Below are 17,807 nucleotides of genomic sequence, written 5' to 3'. Positions count from 1 at the left end.
CTCAGCTCTCAGCTAGCACGCTAAAAGTAAAAGAGCTACCTTGGACAAAAACGAATTCTTCAGCTATCAAATCAAAGCTGTGTCCAGTTTAACTTGACTGTCAAGCTAAACATGCTACGTTCTAGGTAGTGATGCACCGATTGTTCGGTAACCGAAATTGTTCGGCCGAAAATGGCAAAAAAACACTTTCGGTGTTCGGTGGAATAAGTGGGAAAAAAACCGAACAATTAATAACGGCGTTGTACGGTAATACAAGGAAATAGACTGGCCGCTCCGTAACTGTTGCGTACCACATAAATCGTTGGCCAACCAAAAACTAACCACATAAGAATTTAACTAACATTCACCAGCAGGTGGAACCAAAACAACATAAATCAATCTATTACAGGTGCGTTTAGATGACGAAATCAAACAGCGAAGAGTGTGGAGTGAAGTGGTGCGGTGCAAACATGTCAGCAGTGTGGAAGTATTTTAGAGTGGCAAAGAATAATACAAGAATGGCTGTTTGCCATGAATGTTCTGCTCAAATATCTAGAGGGGGCACATCTGCAAAGTCTTTCAGCACTACAAGTTTGATTTATCATTTGAAATGATAAAAAACCCTGAGCGCTTTAATGCATTTTTATTGTTTTAAGGCCTATGTTACAATGTTCAGTCAGTTAAGCCTAACATAAGCTCAAAGACGGCCAAAAAATGTATTTTGCTAATTTATTTATTTTAAGTTATTGTTCTTTGCTGTTATAATGTCTGCTGGAATATTTAAGAAATGCTGGGAAATTAAAAAATGTTCAGTTTTTTATGTTCAACAAATGTTTTCTACCTTGTAATTTTGTAAAAGATTTTTTTCTTTTAAAAGCATGCCTAAATCAAATTTATTTGATTTATGCAATGGTGAAAAAATTGGCAAAATAAATGAAAAACTGCGAAGAACCATGTTCGGTATTGTTCGGTATTCGGCCAAGTGTTTATTATTATTTTCGGTTTCGGTTTCGGCCACAAATGTTCATTTCGGTGCATCACTAGTTCTAGGATTCATCTGCAAGAAATTTGAAAATGTGCCACTGAGGTGCACGGATAGAAATAATCGTGCGTTGTGTGCCCGTGGTGTTTATACTTTATTTTGAGACGATATAAATGTGCACTATTTAATAAATGTTCACATTTTTCTTTAGTGGCAGATTATTTACTATGTAAGGTTGATTAATTAGTTGAAGGGGCCCTTCTGTGAATTCTCGCCCCGGGCCTCACAAGAAAAAAAAAAAGTTCTTATAAACCAAAGAGGGGCCAGCAGAAACAGATTGTGAACCACGGCAGGAGAGTAAAAGGCCTCTCTGACGAGCCGACCGTTGGCCTCTGCCAGTCACATGGTACGGACACATCAATACTTCAGCTTTGCCTCTGACACAAACGTGGACGCCCACATGACCTGCAGCTTAGAGGCAGCACTGAAACACAAATGTTATTGGTAAACTGGTCAGTGTCTCTCCCAGCACAGCACTCGCATTTATCTCTTTTGTTAACTGAGATTTCATTAAACTCAATTCAAGCCGAGGCTTGTTGGTCACATGAAATGCTTCCTCCGGTGGGTGTTGCTGATATAAAGGTGATCTAAAGGTCGCCTGGCAAAGAAATTGGATATATTAGGTTTGTTCCTGGAAATGGCATGCTTATAGTGAAAGTCTTTTCCTTCCTGAAGCCTTTGCTGAAAAGCAGAACGGTGGGAATTGGCCCAGAATCTGTTATTGAGTAGTCTTTTCTCTTTTTCAGAACTGCTGTGTTGTAAACATAAAACGTTATGTTCAAAGCAAGACATTAATGCTGCACACTGGCTGTCGTACAACACTGTTCAACATCTTTCTTAAAAGACATGTCCTGACAAAGTTCAGTGACACATTTAGTCAAAAATTCATCTGAAAACATTTCACTGCCTAGGTCTTCATCATATTTTCACCTCCATCTTCATAGCATCTGGTTTAGCAGAGGATTTGGACCTCTTTGATCCGACTGCACCAGTCTCCTCCGCAGTGTTTGCATGTTTTGAACTAGGTTTTACAGCTGGAGATTGTATACAAAGAACTGGACAGACCCCCTGTGATGTCACCCACACGTTTTCTGAAGGGTGCATCTTTTTTCTGGTACTGCTGGGTGCAAATGCTGATGAGGAGCTGCAGGTTAGAGCCCTACGCGGGACTCTTTTCCTCATCCCGCTCTTGCTGAATTTCTGACCATTACCGCCCGCAACCGCAGTGTTTATATCCACTCCCGCCCACATCCGCAAAACTCTTTATGCCCACACATTAATAGAGATGCATTGATTTTGTGTCTTCTCCCGTCCCGCAAGATAAATGTCCTAGACCAGGGGTCGGCAACTCGCGGCTCTAGAGCCGCTCTTTAGCGCCGCCCTAGTAGCTCCTGGAGCTTTTTCAGAAATGTTTGACTTTTTTTCTTCTTTTTTTTCTTCTTTTTTCCTTTTTAATTTTTTCTTCTTTTTTCCCTTTTTTCTCTTTTTTTCTTCCTTTTTCCTTTCCTTTTTAACTCAACATTTCGACTTTTTTCTCGACATTTCGACTTTTTTCTCAAAATTTTTACTTTTTTCTTCACATCTCGACTTTTTTCACGAAATTTTTACTATTTCCTCGACATTTCGATTTTTTTCCCGAAATCTTGACTTTTTTCTCGACATATCGACTTTTTTCTCGACATTTCAACTTTTTTCTCGACATTTCGACTTTTTTCTCAACATTTCGACTTTTTTCTCGACATTTTGACTTTTTTCTCGACGTTTTGACTTTTTTCTCGAGAATTTCGAAATTTTTCTCGAAGTGCATAATGAAAAAATAAATCTCCCCCCAGTTATAACTAATATAGATACATGCAGTATGTGTTGCATTCATTTTAAGGCTGATATAAGACTTTTCATTTTTTGCGTCTCCAGACATATTTGTTTTTTGTGTTTTCGGTCCAATATGCTCTTTCAACATTTTGGGTTGCCGACCCCTGTTCTAGACAAATCTATCTGATTTAATTTTAACATGATAATTGTGGAGCTTGATGGATAATTGACAGTTCATAGGCCACCTGACCGACAATTAGATACAAATCCATCATTGTCATCATCGCACAAGCTATTAACCAGAGGTGCCAGATTTGTGTCTGTGGTGGACTAGTATTTTTGCACATTTGTCACAACTAACAAAGTCCAGTTCGTTTCCATTTTTGTCACACACAACTGAGAAGTTTCTCCAAATATCTGACTTGCTTTGCTTTGTCTTTGTTTTGTAAAGACCTTGTTTGAGGTTCTTTTCCACGTCATTGATTTCCACATATCATATCGGTTGCAACATCCCCCGTGGTTCCATCACCGCTGGGACTCAGCGGAGGTCCAGGCAAAGTTAGCGGGTCCGGTGGGGCCTACGTGGACTGTGGCTCACAGATCTCAGCTGATTTTCTCAAACTTCTCTCTGTTGTAATAAGACCACAGAAAAAGTCTGCAAAATCATGACATATTCATAAAGATTCATGTTCCGATGATGATGACTGTCATGTCCTTGTAAATTTAAAGCACATGGCGGTTGTTCGTAACAAGATTAGATAATTATAGAGAGCAATGGGCACATGGAAACAGAGGGGGAAAAAAGCTGACAGAGGTCGTCAGTGGGTAAAAAAAAAACTAAAAACTGAATTGGAAAGTCCCAAAACAATCTATAATCTCCGAATGACTGTCCAAAAGTCGAAATTTAAAGTGAATAATAAGCAAAGGGAATCATGATGCCCATCCTCTTGTTGCTGGTGCTGCAGGCGAAGTCATGGCAACGCCATGTCTGATGGGAATGTTGTGTCCAGCCAAACCGACCATAATTACCCTTCAAAATCTAGAGTTGAAGTATTATAAAATACAGAATGATTCTGACAGAATTTGGCCGTGGTTGTTTTTTTTGCCACACTTTTTCCCCCCAGTTATAAGAAACTATCTTTGGTTAATTTGCCCGTCAGAGGACTTACGACATGCGGCTATGAAGTGATATTTGCATCTTGTGAGAACAGTCAGTCAGGCCAGTCACGCTCTGGTCGTTACTCAACAGTACTTACAGTCTGACGTCAAGGATCTGACCTTATCGCTGCTCAGAGATGATACCTGCATGAAGATATGAGGAGTGATGAGCAGCAACATAACCCCGGCTGTGGTCTCGATGTGTAATGTTTGGAGTCTACATGTGGAAACTGCCGTGGTGGAGGGAGGTTTTCTGCAGCGAGCTTGGCAGTGCTGCATCAGTTGGCAAGACAGAAATGGGCACCATTTGTTCTTTTTAAATAAACCCGTAGCACAAACATTACTCACGTCATCTGGCTGCACCGGCTCCAGTGTTGCCACATTTGTGTGAGTATGGCAGCGTTGCAGTTATAGATCTAGTGTGAGTCAGTGACGAGATAAAATCAATTACAGGTTATTGGATAGCCTGGTTCCCATGTGAGTTAGAGAGCTTCTGCTGTGGTTAATTATGTAAAGAGACCGAAATGGCTTGTAAAATGAAAACTGTAATGGTGAGTGGCTTTTAAGAGGATGTTACTTCCTCTCATTGCTGCGAGCTGATTTACTTTTGTGTGTTTTTGGTGAAAGACATCCAAGATAACTCATCAGGGAGCACAGTTTTGGTAGTTTCAGTACCAAATTTGATGTAACATGCAAATTATTTCCATTTCTCCTCAACAGCTGATAACGTAGGCAGAAGCTTTTCGTCCATCATTGATATTACCAGTATTTTAAGTATTTAGCTTAAGCACTAATTCTGAGGTCTGTATGGTAAAGTGCAAGCTCATATTTGGCCTCACTGGGAGCAATCAGTAGCTTGTCACAAAATAACCATAAACATTATCAAAGGGTTCATAGATTTACAAAGACTAACTCCCATACAACAGTAAAAGCCACAAGGTTGGACAGTAAGGATGGGAGATATGATTTTTACGATTCCAATTCCATTTTCGATTCTGCTTAACGATTTGATTCTTTATCGATTCTCATTTGGAAAAAAAGAACAAAAATGAAGCAAATGGCATTAATATGAATTAGTTGCCTGCAGTATTATTAGCCAATGACATGCTGACGTAGCTGCTGGGTTGAAAATTACTGACATTGGTCCGGAGCGGATCGAAAACGCAACATTCATTGATTGTTATTGCTGCTGTGCGTGCAAATGTTTTTGCATCTTGGTAATATTTCCTCCATTTGACGAAATATCCACATGGCAAGTATTGTAAGTTACCCTGTTGTCCCCTTTTTTTTTATGGAAATGTAACCATGGGCGCCATGTGTACTGTTGACTGCTGGCTTCCGCACGTTGCTATGCTATGCAACGTGCGGAGGCTACGCAGCGTACGTGATGACGTCATTCGTACCCACTGGAATCGAAAAGGGTATCGTTTGATAATTGGGAATGTAAGATGACCAGAAAAGAGATGAGCTTTAATCGCTAGCCGTTTTTAGATCGCATCCCGCTTATTATCGCAGGATGAACGCCTGTTTAACGCACGTTGGGCGGCGATGACAAAAATGACCGTCGCGTTTAGCTGATGCTGAGTTAATAGAAACAGATGGTTGTTTTGCTAAGAGTGGGAAGCTCGACGATGACGGATGAGGAAGTGATAACGTCTAGCCATTGGCTGAGCCAACTGTCAATCATATTAGAAATTGATTTAACACTTTCTATAGACTCTCCTGGCATGATACTCCCCTCAGAGTTGTCCTGGATGTGAAATCAAACGATTGATATCAAAACAGTTTTTTTTTTAACCTGGGTGTAAATATGTATATTTTTGCTATTAGGCTATTAGAGTATTGGGGCCAAACTAAGACAAAAAAAATAGAAATTACGAAAATAAAGTTATAATAATATGAGAATAAAGTCGTAGAATTACCAGAATAAAGTCGTAATATATAATATAATATAATATAATATATAAATATAACTTCACAAGATGCTCAATATTCCTCATTTTAACACAGGGAGAAGAGGCTCTTCCTGTTAGAGTTCTCATAAATTACCACTTTATTCTCGTAATATTACGACTTTATTCTCATAAATTACCACTTTATTCTTGTAATATTATGACTTTATTCTCATAAATTACCACTTTATTCTCATAAATTACCACTTTATTCTTGTAATATTACGACTTTATTCTCATAAATTACCACTTTATTCTTGTAATAGGCTATTACGACTTTATTCTCGTAATATTACGACTTTATTCTCGTAATGTTACGACTTTATTCTTGTAATGTTACGTATTTATTCTCGTAATGTTACGACTTTATTCTCGTAATGTTACGACTTTATTCTCGTAATATTACGACTTTATTCTATTACGACTTTATTCTCGCAACATTATGACTTTATTCACGTAATTTTACGACTTTATTCTCATTATCTTATGACTTTATTCTCGTAATTTCAATTTTTTTTGTCTTAGTTTGGCCCTAATACTCCATCGTAATTTTAACATGGGAGTCGGTGGAGATTGACTTGGTTTTGCAGCCGGCCTCTAGTGGCCGGTCGAGGAACTGCAACCAATCTGAGTTCTGCATGATCCTCAACCTAGAAGTTGGATGGTTGGTGCTTTTTCACAACCAGTAGCCTATATCACCCACAATGCAATGTAACCTCTATGATAATAGAATCAAGCGTCATGTTGACTCTCTTCCCTATCTCTTTCTTTCTTCTTTCATCCCTGTCTACTGTTTTTTATTGATGTTCTTCTGCAGTGATCTCTTGTGAGGGTTTCCACATGTTGATGCACTCACCGTTGGTCCTGATGAATGCTAATGTGGCCGGATGACGTGCTGCGCGGTGCCCGGAGAGGAGCTGGCTGGAAGCCGGAGAGAGACGGAGTGAGAGCAGGGGCGAGTCGTACATCAGGCTCTTTTAGGGCAGGGAGGGGAGGATGAGCACCAGAGGGACCAAAGGGAGGGACAGAGGGATGTGACGTGAGAGAGCGGGAGTATGGAAACTGATTACTGCAGGCAGAACAACGCTAGATAATTCTGCTCTCCCTCGCCCCCCCCCCCCCCTCCATCTCTCTGTCGCTCCCTCTGTCTCACCACTCCACATCCCCAGCGATGCTGCTCTGACCAGACACTGCCGGAGAAAAACAAACACGCCACACACTCGTGCTGTCATGCAGCAGAAAGTGCTGCTCTTTGCCGCTGCACACACAGACACACGCTGTAATTACAAACACCCCCCTGCCACCGCCGCCGCCGCCGCCGCCGCCGCCTTGCAGCGGAGAGGAGATCCAGAGGAGGATACAGCAGGAATGTGAGTGAGTGAGGAGCTTCATCTGAAAACATCTTTGTGGAGGACTCCTCCCTGGTTGCTGGTGTGGTAATCTCCAGCTCTGCAGCAGGTGAGCAGCATGTTGATCTCTCATCTCACTCATTTGCGGTGTTGCGTGTCGCAGTGGCCACCACCTACTGCATGTGTGTGTCATGTCATCGGCTCGGATCTCCCATCAGTGGGGTGTAAACACATGCATCCACACTTCCTCTCCTCACTGCATCACTGGAGTACGATCAATCGGAAGATATTGGCAGACCTGGATTGTGGTTGTTGGGGTTACCAGCTGAGTGTTTTGCACAGATGTGCTGCAGTCAGGCTACGCTGGTGGGAGAATGAGCGTGATTAGAGTGCAGCGCACAGCTGGAAAATGCTGCACAAATGCAAACAGCTGGATGTTAAAGATAGGATTAGACTTAGTGAAGATCTGCAATACATTAGATTTTCAATCAATTTCTCACTATATTGTCCAAAGCATTAAAAAAAAAAGACGCCACAGAGCATTTCTAGTTTCAGCTCCAGAGGCGGATCAAAGTTTATGCGCGGGAGGCTGATTCCCACACATCCATAGTTAACATAGCAACTCTGCTGGATTCTTATTGTGTTGCTGCTTGTTTTGTTTTCCCTTATTAGTGCAGTCTTAAAAGATGAAACAGATGCTGTTAATTTTGAGGTTTGCTACACCAGGCATGTTAAAAAAATAATACGTTAAAATAAAACAGCCGAACATATTTCACTGTGTCAGCACTAATGCACGCAAATGCAGTTAAAAAAACCACCCTCATTAGAAATAAATTCAATTGATCTTTTTTTTTATTGATGTCATCTTTATCTTACGTCATTGTGAATACAATTTTGACCATTTTCCTTATGGTGTTGCTTCTGATCATAGATGTTTTAAGAGAAGCAGTCACAGGGTCCTGCCACAACATCAGATTGGGTTGAGGTGAAGAGCTTGGCTGGGCTATCACAATACCTTTATTTATTTTTATATATGTATTCATATACAGGACTGTCTCAGAAAATTAAAATATTGTGATAAAGTCCTTTATTTTCTGTATTGCAATTAAAAAAACAAAAATGTCATACATTCTGGATTCATTACAAATCGACTGAAATATTGCAAGCCTTTTATTATTTTAATATTGCTGATTATGGCTTACAGTTTAAGACTAAGATTCCCAGAATGTTCAAATTCTTTGATATAGGATATTTGAGTTTTCTTAAGCTGTAAGCTATGATCAGCAATATTAAAATAATAAAAGGCTCAGTTGATTTGTAATGAATCCAGAATGTATGACATTTTTGCATTACAGAAAATAAAGGACTTTATCACAATATTCTAATTTCCTGAGACAGTCATGTGTGTGTGTGTGTGTGTGTGTGTGTGTGTGTGTGTGTGTGTGTGTGTGTGTGTGTGTGTGTGTGTGTGTGTGTGTGTGTGTGTGTGTGTGTGTGTGTGTGTGTGTGTGTGTGTGTGTGTGTATATATATATATACATATATATATATATATATATATATATATATATATATATAACGGATAGCCCCATTTCTCACTCTGAGTTTCTGATTCAGATGTAGAATAATGGACTGCTTATTCTTTGAAAATGGTCTTTTGACCCTTTTCCACATTATTTCATCAGTTGCTGGTGTTTTTCCTCCTTAGTGTCATGTTAAGACACACCTGAAATCCCCAGTTTAGAAAACCTTCTAGGGGTTCTTACACTTGGATCAGGATATGAGGATATGGATCAGTCTTAAATCCTAAGGAAGATATAAGAGTCCATTTAATTTGGACTAAAAGCGGTTTTACAATGTTGTGGATTGTAGGGTAGATTAATGCTACTGATACTACTACACAGTACTCGAATTGAGGGGGGATGAGGGGGGGATGGCATCCCCCCCTGAAATAAAAATGGTCAAAATCATCCACCCACTGTCATCCCTCCTTTCCATCCCTTATGTCATTTCATCAATGAATGTGGTTTTACTGCTATTTCAACATTTAGAATCATAACCAATAAAAAGAAAAATAACTTATTTCACAATTTTCCCCTTTTTTAAGTACATTTTCACTTGAAATAAGTAGGAAAATCTGCCAGTGGGACAAGATTTTTCTACTTATTTCAAGTGAAAATCTACTTGAAACAGGTGAAAATTGTTGTTTTTTCCAGTGATGAGTCTTGTTTTAAGTGTAATGAAATTTTTTTTTTACTGAAATGAGACATTTTAACTAGAAATAAGACAAATATTCTTGTTAAGATTTTGAGATTTTGCAGTGATCCATTTTACTTATCCTGTGAAGGACAGAGTCATATTGATAAGTTCAGAAAACTGTTTTTTATTGTTGTGTTTTGATGTATTTGATGTAAGCCCAGTGGATATTTAAAGCTTACAGAAGGCTGCATTTAACTGCTGCTATGTCATTCCTGCAGTATTTCTGCAGGTGTTTTGGTCACTGCTATTATTTGTAATATATTATATTAATTGTAATCAGCACAAATGATCTGTCCCCATTTGATAAAATCCACCATCCCCCCTGATTTTTTTTTTTACAACTCAAGTACTGCTACTACATGTCATCTTATTTTGTTAAACACATTTGTTCTGATATTGACCCATGAGGTCAATATCCCTCAATGACGATCTGACCCTCAATATTGAGGGTCAGATCGTGTTTTTGAAACAGAAAATCTTAGACGTGACCCTGATGGTGTTGTCATAATGTTATGATGATCATTTAATAATTCATTAAGGTTCAACTCCTAGTGGCAAAGCCGAGCATACAGAGATGCGTAGTCGTGAATGAAAGCAGACATCCACAGTTATGAGTCCGGTTCAAACCCACACGTTTACACTTAATACTACACAGCCAGACTGATCATACAGACACATCTATCTGTTACATGAGTGAACATCCACTTGTTGATTCAAGCTTTTTTAGTTGCCACTTATTGGGTGAAATGCTTCACTAGACATAGGACACACACAAAAACACACACGAATACAAGTGCACAGATGCCTTGGTGAGAGCTACTCAATCATGCAATTATAGGTGTGTTCCCGTCACAGAGACAAAAGGAAAACAAGGTCATGTAAATCACAGTCGCCCGGCTGCAGGGCTGAGTGATGGGCTGCAGTGCACGTCCAGTAAGGATATTCAACATATTTGTGTTGAAAAGACAAGTGATGCTTAGCTTTTATCCACCATGGCTGATATAAGCTCCTCCTGATGCGTCATTACACTGTCCTGAAAAAAAACATCTGAAATTGGTCCCTGCATATTCATAATTGATGCTCCGTGTACTGCTTTCTGTAAAAGTGTATCCTCCTTTGTCAAAACATGCAGCACACTGATGGTTTGAAGACTGCCGGCAAAAATATATGCGCTTCGTCTCTCTCTCTTATACATATATGTGTATATATACGTGCATACGTATGTACAAACTCCAATAAAAGACTGGATTTTGGATTTGGTTAAAAAAATAAAAGCATCTGCGTACAAAGGCCCATTCAGTTTGAGCTCAATTATGTTGTCATCATGGCAACCGCTGAACACTGAAGCAGGATGGTGTTGAAAAGCAGAACCAATCCAGCTTTTAATGCTTTTAATGTCTGAAAGATGTTTTTTTTCCCTCCATTAGTTACAAGTGTAGATGCTTCACTCAAACAGTAGAGCTGATGTGTTTTTGTTGTTTTTCTTTAAAGACGTTCAGCCACACATTTCATCCAGATGCCATTTACAGTCTTCTTTACTAATCTTTATATTTTAGTATCTGTCTGTAGATAAATAGATTCCCTTCATTGATCAGACACAGAATTATTAACGAAGCTGTTGTAACTGATGACGGGCAGTTTACGATTTTCAGCTTTGCATTAACGTTTCACTTGTTCCTGCCATCCATCCATCCATCCATCCATCCATCCATCCATCCATCCATCCATCCATCCATCCATCCATCCATCCATCCATCCATCCATCCATCCATCCATCCATCCATCCATCCATCCATCCATCCATCCATCCATCCATCCATCCATCCATCCATCCATCCATGATCTCTGCATGAGTCTACCCTGAGGTCTTGTCATGCTTTAATATGCACAAAACCCTTCTGAATTCACTTCTCACTTTATGTCTAAGTCTTATGTAACGTGTTTTACCCTAAATATCTATTTTTACCTTATACGTTACCATTGAATTTTTCATTCCTCCTGAAAAATGATCAAATTGAAAGAAATGGTCTCAGGTATGTCTTTCGTGTCTGATAGAGCAAACCAAAATAAAGTAGAAAAGAGACGATTCATTGTTTAATTGTAAAGATATTCTAAAACAGTCCCAACAGATTCATTGAGACCCCACAAAAAGATTATAAATGTTTGAATTATTGTAATGTTTTTAACTAATGGTTCAGCCTCAATTAGTAGATGTCTTCAATAGATAAGATAAGATAAGATAAGATATTCCTTTATTAGTCCCACAGCGGGGAAATTGGCTATAGGTCATCTGCCATTGCGTTTGGTATCTCTGTGTGATACCGCTCTGGACATGGGTGGAAGTAAGTAAGGAACGAGTTCAGTTCATCAGAAAGAAAATTATACACTTAGAACAAAAAGTAAGGAAGTTTGTGTTTGGTAGAATATTTCTTTGTTGTAACAATGCTTCTTGGCAATACATCTAATACCATTGGAAAGCCTGCATGTTTCCCTTTTAAATGGTGCCACATTTGTAAGGAACATGCACTGGTGGGATGAGCAGCAGAGCCGAGTATGTGGGTTGCGCCCATGAAGAATTAGCCAAAATCTATATGAAGGTGCATATAGTACAAAGTAAGACCTAGCAGCTACGAGTTTCTGTGGCTACCAGAGGTAAATATTCAGACGTAAAAGGTGCATGCCACTGTAGCCTTCCAAGGTATGTCTACAAGAGTTAATGCAACTCCCCAGGATGACAGACAAAGAGTCAAGGAAGTCATTCAGAAACTGTTAGGCTGGGCTCCAAAGTCTGAATATGTCCCTGTCCCACCTAGTCATGCAGCACCGTTTAGGCAACAGTGAGCCAAATGGAGGACACAAAACACTATGAAGTTCACACCGTTGAGTCAAAAGTCCTGAGGAGAAATGTACGGTGGCCGAGACCCGCCATTGCTGAAAATAAAAGTAACGCTGCAAACAGAAACAAACACCGCTGCAAATAAAATAAACGCCGCTGCAAATAAAAGAAACCCCGCTGCAAATAAAATAAAAAAACAACGCAAATAAAAAAGCCACAACGGAAGTGAATTACCGGGGACTATTTTTGCCGATGCACCGGTGTTGCACATTAAAAATTACACGTAGCGACGTTGAACACTAACCTTTTCACTTATTTTCTCGTTCGTTGTTCTTCTTATTCCTCGCTCTTCTTATTTCTTCCTTTTCACTTATGTCCTCTTAGTCTTTTTCTTCTCCTCCCACGTAAAAAACACTGGTGCATCAGCAAAAATAGTCCCCGGTAATTCACTTCCATTGTGGCTTTTTTATTTGCTTTGTTTTTTTTATTTGCAGCGGGGTTTCTTTATATTTGCAGCAGCGTTTGTTTTTATTTGCAGCGTTTATTTTATTTGCAAAGCGTTTATTTTATTTGCAGTGCCGTTTCTTTTTATTTGCAGCGTTTCTTTAATTTTCAGCAATGGCGGGTCTCGGCCACCGTAGAAATGTCCTTTGGGGTGATAAGACAAATCTTGTTTGGCAAGAAACATCAGTTCTGTGTTGAGAAATGATCCTTTCAAAGAAAACAACATTCTACCTGCTGTGAAACACGGAGGGGGTTCGATCATGGTTTGGGTCACTTTTTTAGATCTCATTTGCAGCGCAGAATAAGGGATGATGACCCAAAACACACCTAAACCCACCTAAGAAGGGCTGAATGAAAAGACTGAACTATTTCACACGACTCTCTTTAAGCCCTGATTGTCATCCTGTTGAAAAGATGTAAAAAAAAAAAAAAAAAGCAGTCTATATGATACACTTTTAAGCATGAGACAGTTATTTAGAGTTATTTGTTCAGGAAGAGTGAAGCAAAACCCCTGACAGATCCAGATGCCTCAATGAGCGTTACAAAGTATCCAAATACAGATAAAGGATGCTTTTTGCTTAGTTTTTATCAAAAAGATAAATAAAAAGTATCATAGGTCATGCGCTTATGTTTATCTTAAGAAAGCGCCATTTATTTTTCCCATGCTTTTAGATCCACCGGTAAATGTGGTTCCAACAACCTCTTTGAAATGAAAATCCTAGAACACCAAGCGGGATCGGGTTACCAGGGCGCCAGGCCTTCCCTGATGTGCGCCTGGAGGCCTGGACTTTATTCACAGGGCTGGATGGGCCTCAGTCCAATAAATCAATGAAAGCCTGACCCCTCGGTGGACCCGCCACCTGCAGGTGGAGTCATAAAGGTCTGGTGCATTCTGGATCTGGCACCAGTTGAAAGAAACGGCTCGGTTGGCCAATCCCTGCTGCCGCAATGGCTTTAGGGACAGATGTGACTTCATGTCGTTCTCTGTGGGATGGGGTTTATTACTCAGTGGATCCATCGGGGACATTTTTCTTGAATTACTTTTATTTTCATTTGTAAATAAGATGGTTATTTTGAATATGGTCTATACAATATATTGGCATCAACATGCAGTATAAATAATGATCTCATCAAAGGTAGGCTAAGCAGTTTCTCAGTGACATCATGTCAGTTGATATTTGCGCAAAACAGAGAGCACGACCTCCTTTATAAATGATATAAACTCCATCTGTTTACAGTTCACAAAGCCACTGCTGTAGACCAAGATGTTTTTATTTTTATTTTTATTTTATTTTTTTGCCTGCCCATTGCATTTCCATGAAATGGGCAGATGGTGAGGAGATATTTCCTGAATGTGGCAAAACAATGTTTTGGGTTAGAATTTGTGTAGGATTGCTTACCCTACCATTAACTCTGCAGTTGACGGACGCACCAGCGCGGCCGCATCACACGACTGATTTACAACCACGTAGCAGCGAGACGCAGCCTCGATGAGTCTCCGTTTCAACTTGTCTTGAAAGTGCAGACTTCCAACTAAAAACGTTTTTTTTTTAAATTGTATTGCTAGGACAACTAGAACCAGTTACGATTTTTTTTTTCTTTTTTCTGCATTTTGCCATCATGTTGCATGAAGAAACTGTAAAAACAGGCCGTTCTCGGGAAAGTGCTGGAAAGCACGAGGGAGGAAAAAATAGGAAAGAAAAATAAAACATAAAACTTAATGTGTCAACACATGACATTTGGTTGCCCAGGAAGAGATGACGGTTGTGGGAGTGAAGGAGACGGAGATGGCGAGTTTTGAGACTCTGTCTCCAGGTGGACACAAGGAGCTAAGACATGTGCAGGTGTCAGGACTGATGTCAACTTCTGAACAAAACATATATCGTTTGTGTAGCATCTTTTTGACACCTGATTTTTTTCCTTTGGAAATCCAAGAAATGTGTGAGGCATTGTTGCATTCCAATGTAAAAAGTGTGTTCATGACTTTGCTGTGTGCTAAATTTGTGCTTAAAGGGAAAGTTCGGTTTTTTACAACCTGGACCTTATTTCTGGCCTTTTTTATGGTTGTATACTCACCCAGAGGTGTTTGGTGTCATTTGGAGTCCTTCGGAAGATATTAGGAGTTTTTTGCGAGCCGCTTCTCCATATAATGGTAGCGCATGGGGGCACCCGCGGGACACAGACGATGCAGCGTCTAAATAACACATGATTGCCGCGAAACTCTTCATTTCTTTTATGAATCACTAGATCTGCTTCCAGGACCTGTTGTAACATTGTGGCGCTGTCTGTGTATTAAACAAATCCGTTTGTAAACAAGACCTCTGAACTCATGACGTCATCTCTGTGCGCGCACTCTGTCCTCCGTTCAGTGAGCTCTTCAGCCGTATACTCTGGCTCAAAACGGTAAGGACGTCCATCATATTCAAAGTCGTCGTCCACAACCTCAGAATTTGACAAATATTCAGACATGTTTCAAATAACTATCAGTAAACTAACAGTAGCGAACTCCAGCTGTACACGGAGCTGTGTCTGGGATGCGCACACAGAGATGACGTCATGAGTTCAGAGGTCTTGTTTACAAACGGATTTGTTTAATACACAGACAGCGCCACAATGTTACAACAGGTCCTGGAAGCAGATCTAGTGATTCATAAAAGAAATGAACGAGTTTTGCGGCAATCATGTGTTATTTAGACGCTGCATCGTCTGTGTCCCGCTGTGCCCCGTTCACTACCGTTATATGGAGAAGCGGCTCGCAAAAAACCCCTAATATCTTCCGAAGGACTCCAAATGACACCAAACACCTCTGGGTGAGTATACAACCATAAAAAAGGCCAGAAATAAGGTCCAGGTTGTAAAAAACCGAACTTTCCCTTTTAAGCTTTTGAAACTTACAGTTTATATTTTCATTTGAAGCTATAAAAATGGTTCATGAAACACGTTTGTTATAATTTTTTCCTTCTCGGATTGTAGGTTTCAGTGTGATTTTAGGTCCAATGTGTAAATACTGTTTGTCAAAATGAAAAAAATAAATCTAGATTTACACAAGTGAGGTTGTGCTGAAAATAATGATACCAAGCAAAGCAAGGTAAACAGTTTTTAAGATGAAATATGGATGTAAATCCTAAAGTCGTCAAAAATAGCCAAGAATACAGGTTAAATGCATACAGTAGTTAACACTTGTCACAATGTATTTGAGCCAAGTTCAACACATATCCAACTAATATAAATCCTTTATTTTTATTATAGAAAAGAGCACTTCGAGTTATTTACAATACGCATTACAGAGAACACACAAACAGATTATTTTTTGAATCAAGATTACTGAAACTGATGATTTGGTTAAGTTACAGACACTCACAATCATGTAACGGCTAAATGTAACGCATTACCAGAAAACTTACAATACATGTTTACTTTCAGTTCAAATAATGAAGATAGTTGTAGAACATTTAATTTTAAACATTTATTTGCCCGAACAACTTTAAAGCAGATGAGCATTTCAATTGTTGGAATTAAATTATGGAATTCATTACATTATGATTTAAAGGGCTGTATAAACATATTTCAGTTTAAAAAGAAATTTAAAGAGAAAAAAATAGCAATGTATGGATGAAATAGTCAAAATGTATAATATATGCCTATGGAGACAGACAATCTATCTTTGATTTTTTTGTTTTTCTTTTCTTGTGATATTAACTAAGTAATTGTGCAGACCATCTGTTATTATTGTTCAATTTTGTTTTGAGGGAGGGGCAGGTATAATAAGATTTTCTTCTTCCTGCTCCTTTCTGGTTATGGAATATGCTTTTGATTGTGTTGTCATTTTACTTGTTTGTTTCTTTTGTTTGCATATTTCCATGATCGGAATAAATAAAAATGAAATGAAATGAAATGAAATTTTAAAAACAAAATAAGAAGCTAAATATTAAATTGTCTTTCCACAACTGGCACATTTTTTTTATGTCTGAAAAAACAAGTCTTTGCAACATTTCTAAAAAAAAAAAATTGCTGTTTGCTTGATAAATTACGGTACAAGTAAATTGTAAACACAAAGTAATTCCACCATTCTGTGCATTCACAGTGTGCCAGCAACCGTCCCAGCCGACACAACGAGACACGAGGATCCGCGCTGACAGGTTGGTCTTCTGAGCATCCGACGCTGCCGCGTTCACGGCCCTGCTGAGAGTCGTCGGCCGTCGGTAACGGAGTTGCCGCTCTTGTGTTGTTTTCCAGCCTGAGACGCTTCGCTGAGTGTGTGTCGCCGTCCGGGGAATGCTCACTGGACTCAGAAACGTGACCTGAACGCGATGACTAACCAGGACAAATGGGTCACGCTGACCCCAGCTGAATTTGCCTTGCTCCAGGAGTACACTCAGTGTGAGTAGCAGGGCTTTTCTCTTCATGTCTCTCTGTAAAAGCTACTATCACGCCCCCAGGCAACCATGAAAGGAACCATGTGATCAGGCAGGATAGCTACCTGGAAACCTTTTAGTTTAATTTGCAAATCTTACATAATGTGAATGTGTATAAAGCAGAAACTGGCGACTTCGGTTTGAAGGTTTCATCATATTTTGTCAGGTTCTCATTGTGCGCTGACAAAACATGAGAGACAATCTTTGCAAAAAAAATCAGCTCCTCCTAATGTGATTCGCAAGATAACCAGTGTAAGACAGGAGAAGTATGTACCAAATGTCACGTCCTTGTCTACAATATTATTTTTTCTGTGCCATAATTGGGGTTTCCCCCAAAGCATTACAGCATAGCATCTCTGTTAGCTTCATTTTTTTCTGAGGCAAACCCTTAAAAAAACAGTCACTTTTAATACAAAGCCTCGTGCCAAATGTCACACAGGTACCTTTATTAACAGAGGTCTGCACAATATCAAAATGTATAAAACAAATGAAATAAAAATAA

The 17,807-nt window shown here is 39.4% G+C and overlaps 1 protein-coding gene across 1 annotated transcript in view; it reads left to right on the top strand.

Annotated features, from left to right (window-relative positions):
- Nucleotides 1-6,946: 6,946 nt before the first annotated feature.
- The window catches only part of dgkb (diacylglycerol kinase, beta), a 134,001-nt gene continuing 123,140 nt past the window's right edge, over nucleotides 6,947-17,807 (top strand). Inside the window, 3 exon segments of the mRNA XM_061718560.1 lie at nucleotides 6,947-7,401; nucleotides 16,975-17,029; nucleotides 17,127-17,270. Coding sequence (XP_061574544.1) covers nucleotides 17,201-17,270 — 70 coding nt within the window. The 5' untranslated portion in view covers nucleotides 6,947-7,401; nucleotides 16,975-17,029; nucleotides 17,127-17,200.

This window comes from Cololabis saira, chromosome 3 (assembly GCF_033807715.1).
Source record: "Cololabis saira isolate AMF1-May2022 chromosome 3, fColSai1.1, whole genome shotgun sequence".
NCBI lineage: Eukaryota > Metazoa > Chordata > Actinopteri > Beloniformes > Belonidae > Cololabis > Cololabis saira.
Note: the sequence above shows the minus strand (reverse complement) of the source record. Positions and strands in the feature narration are given on the sequence as shown.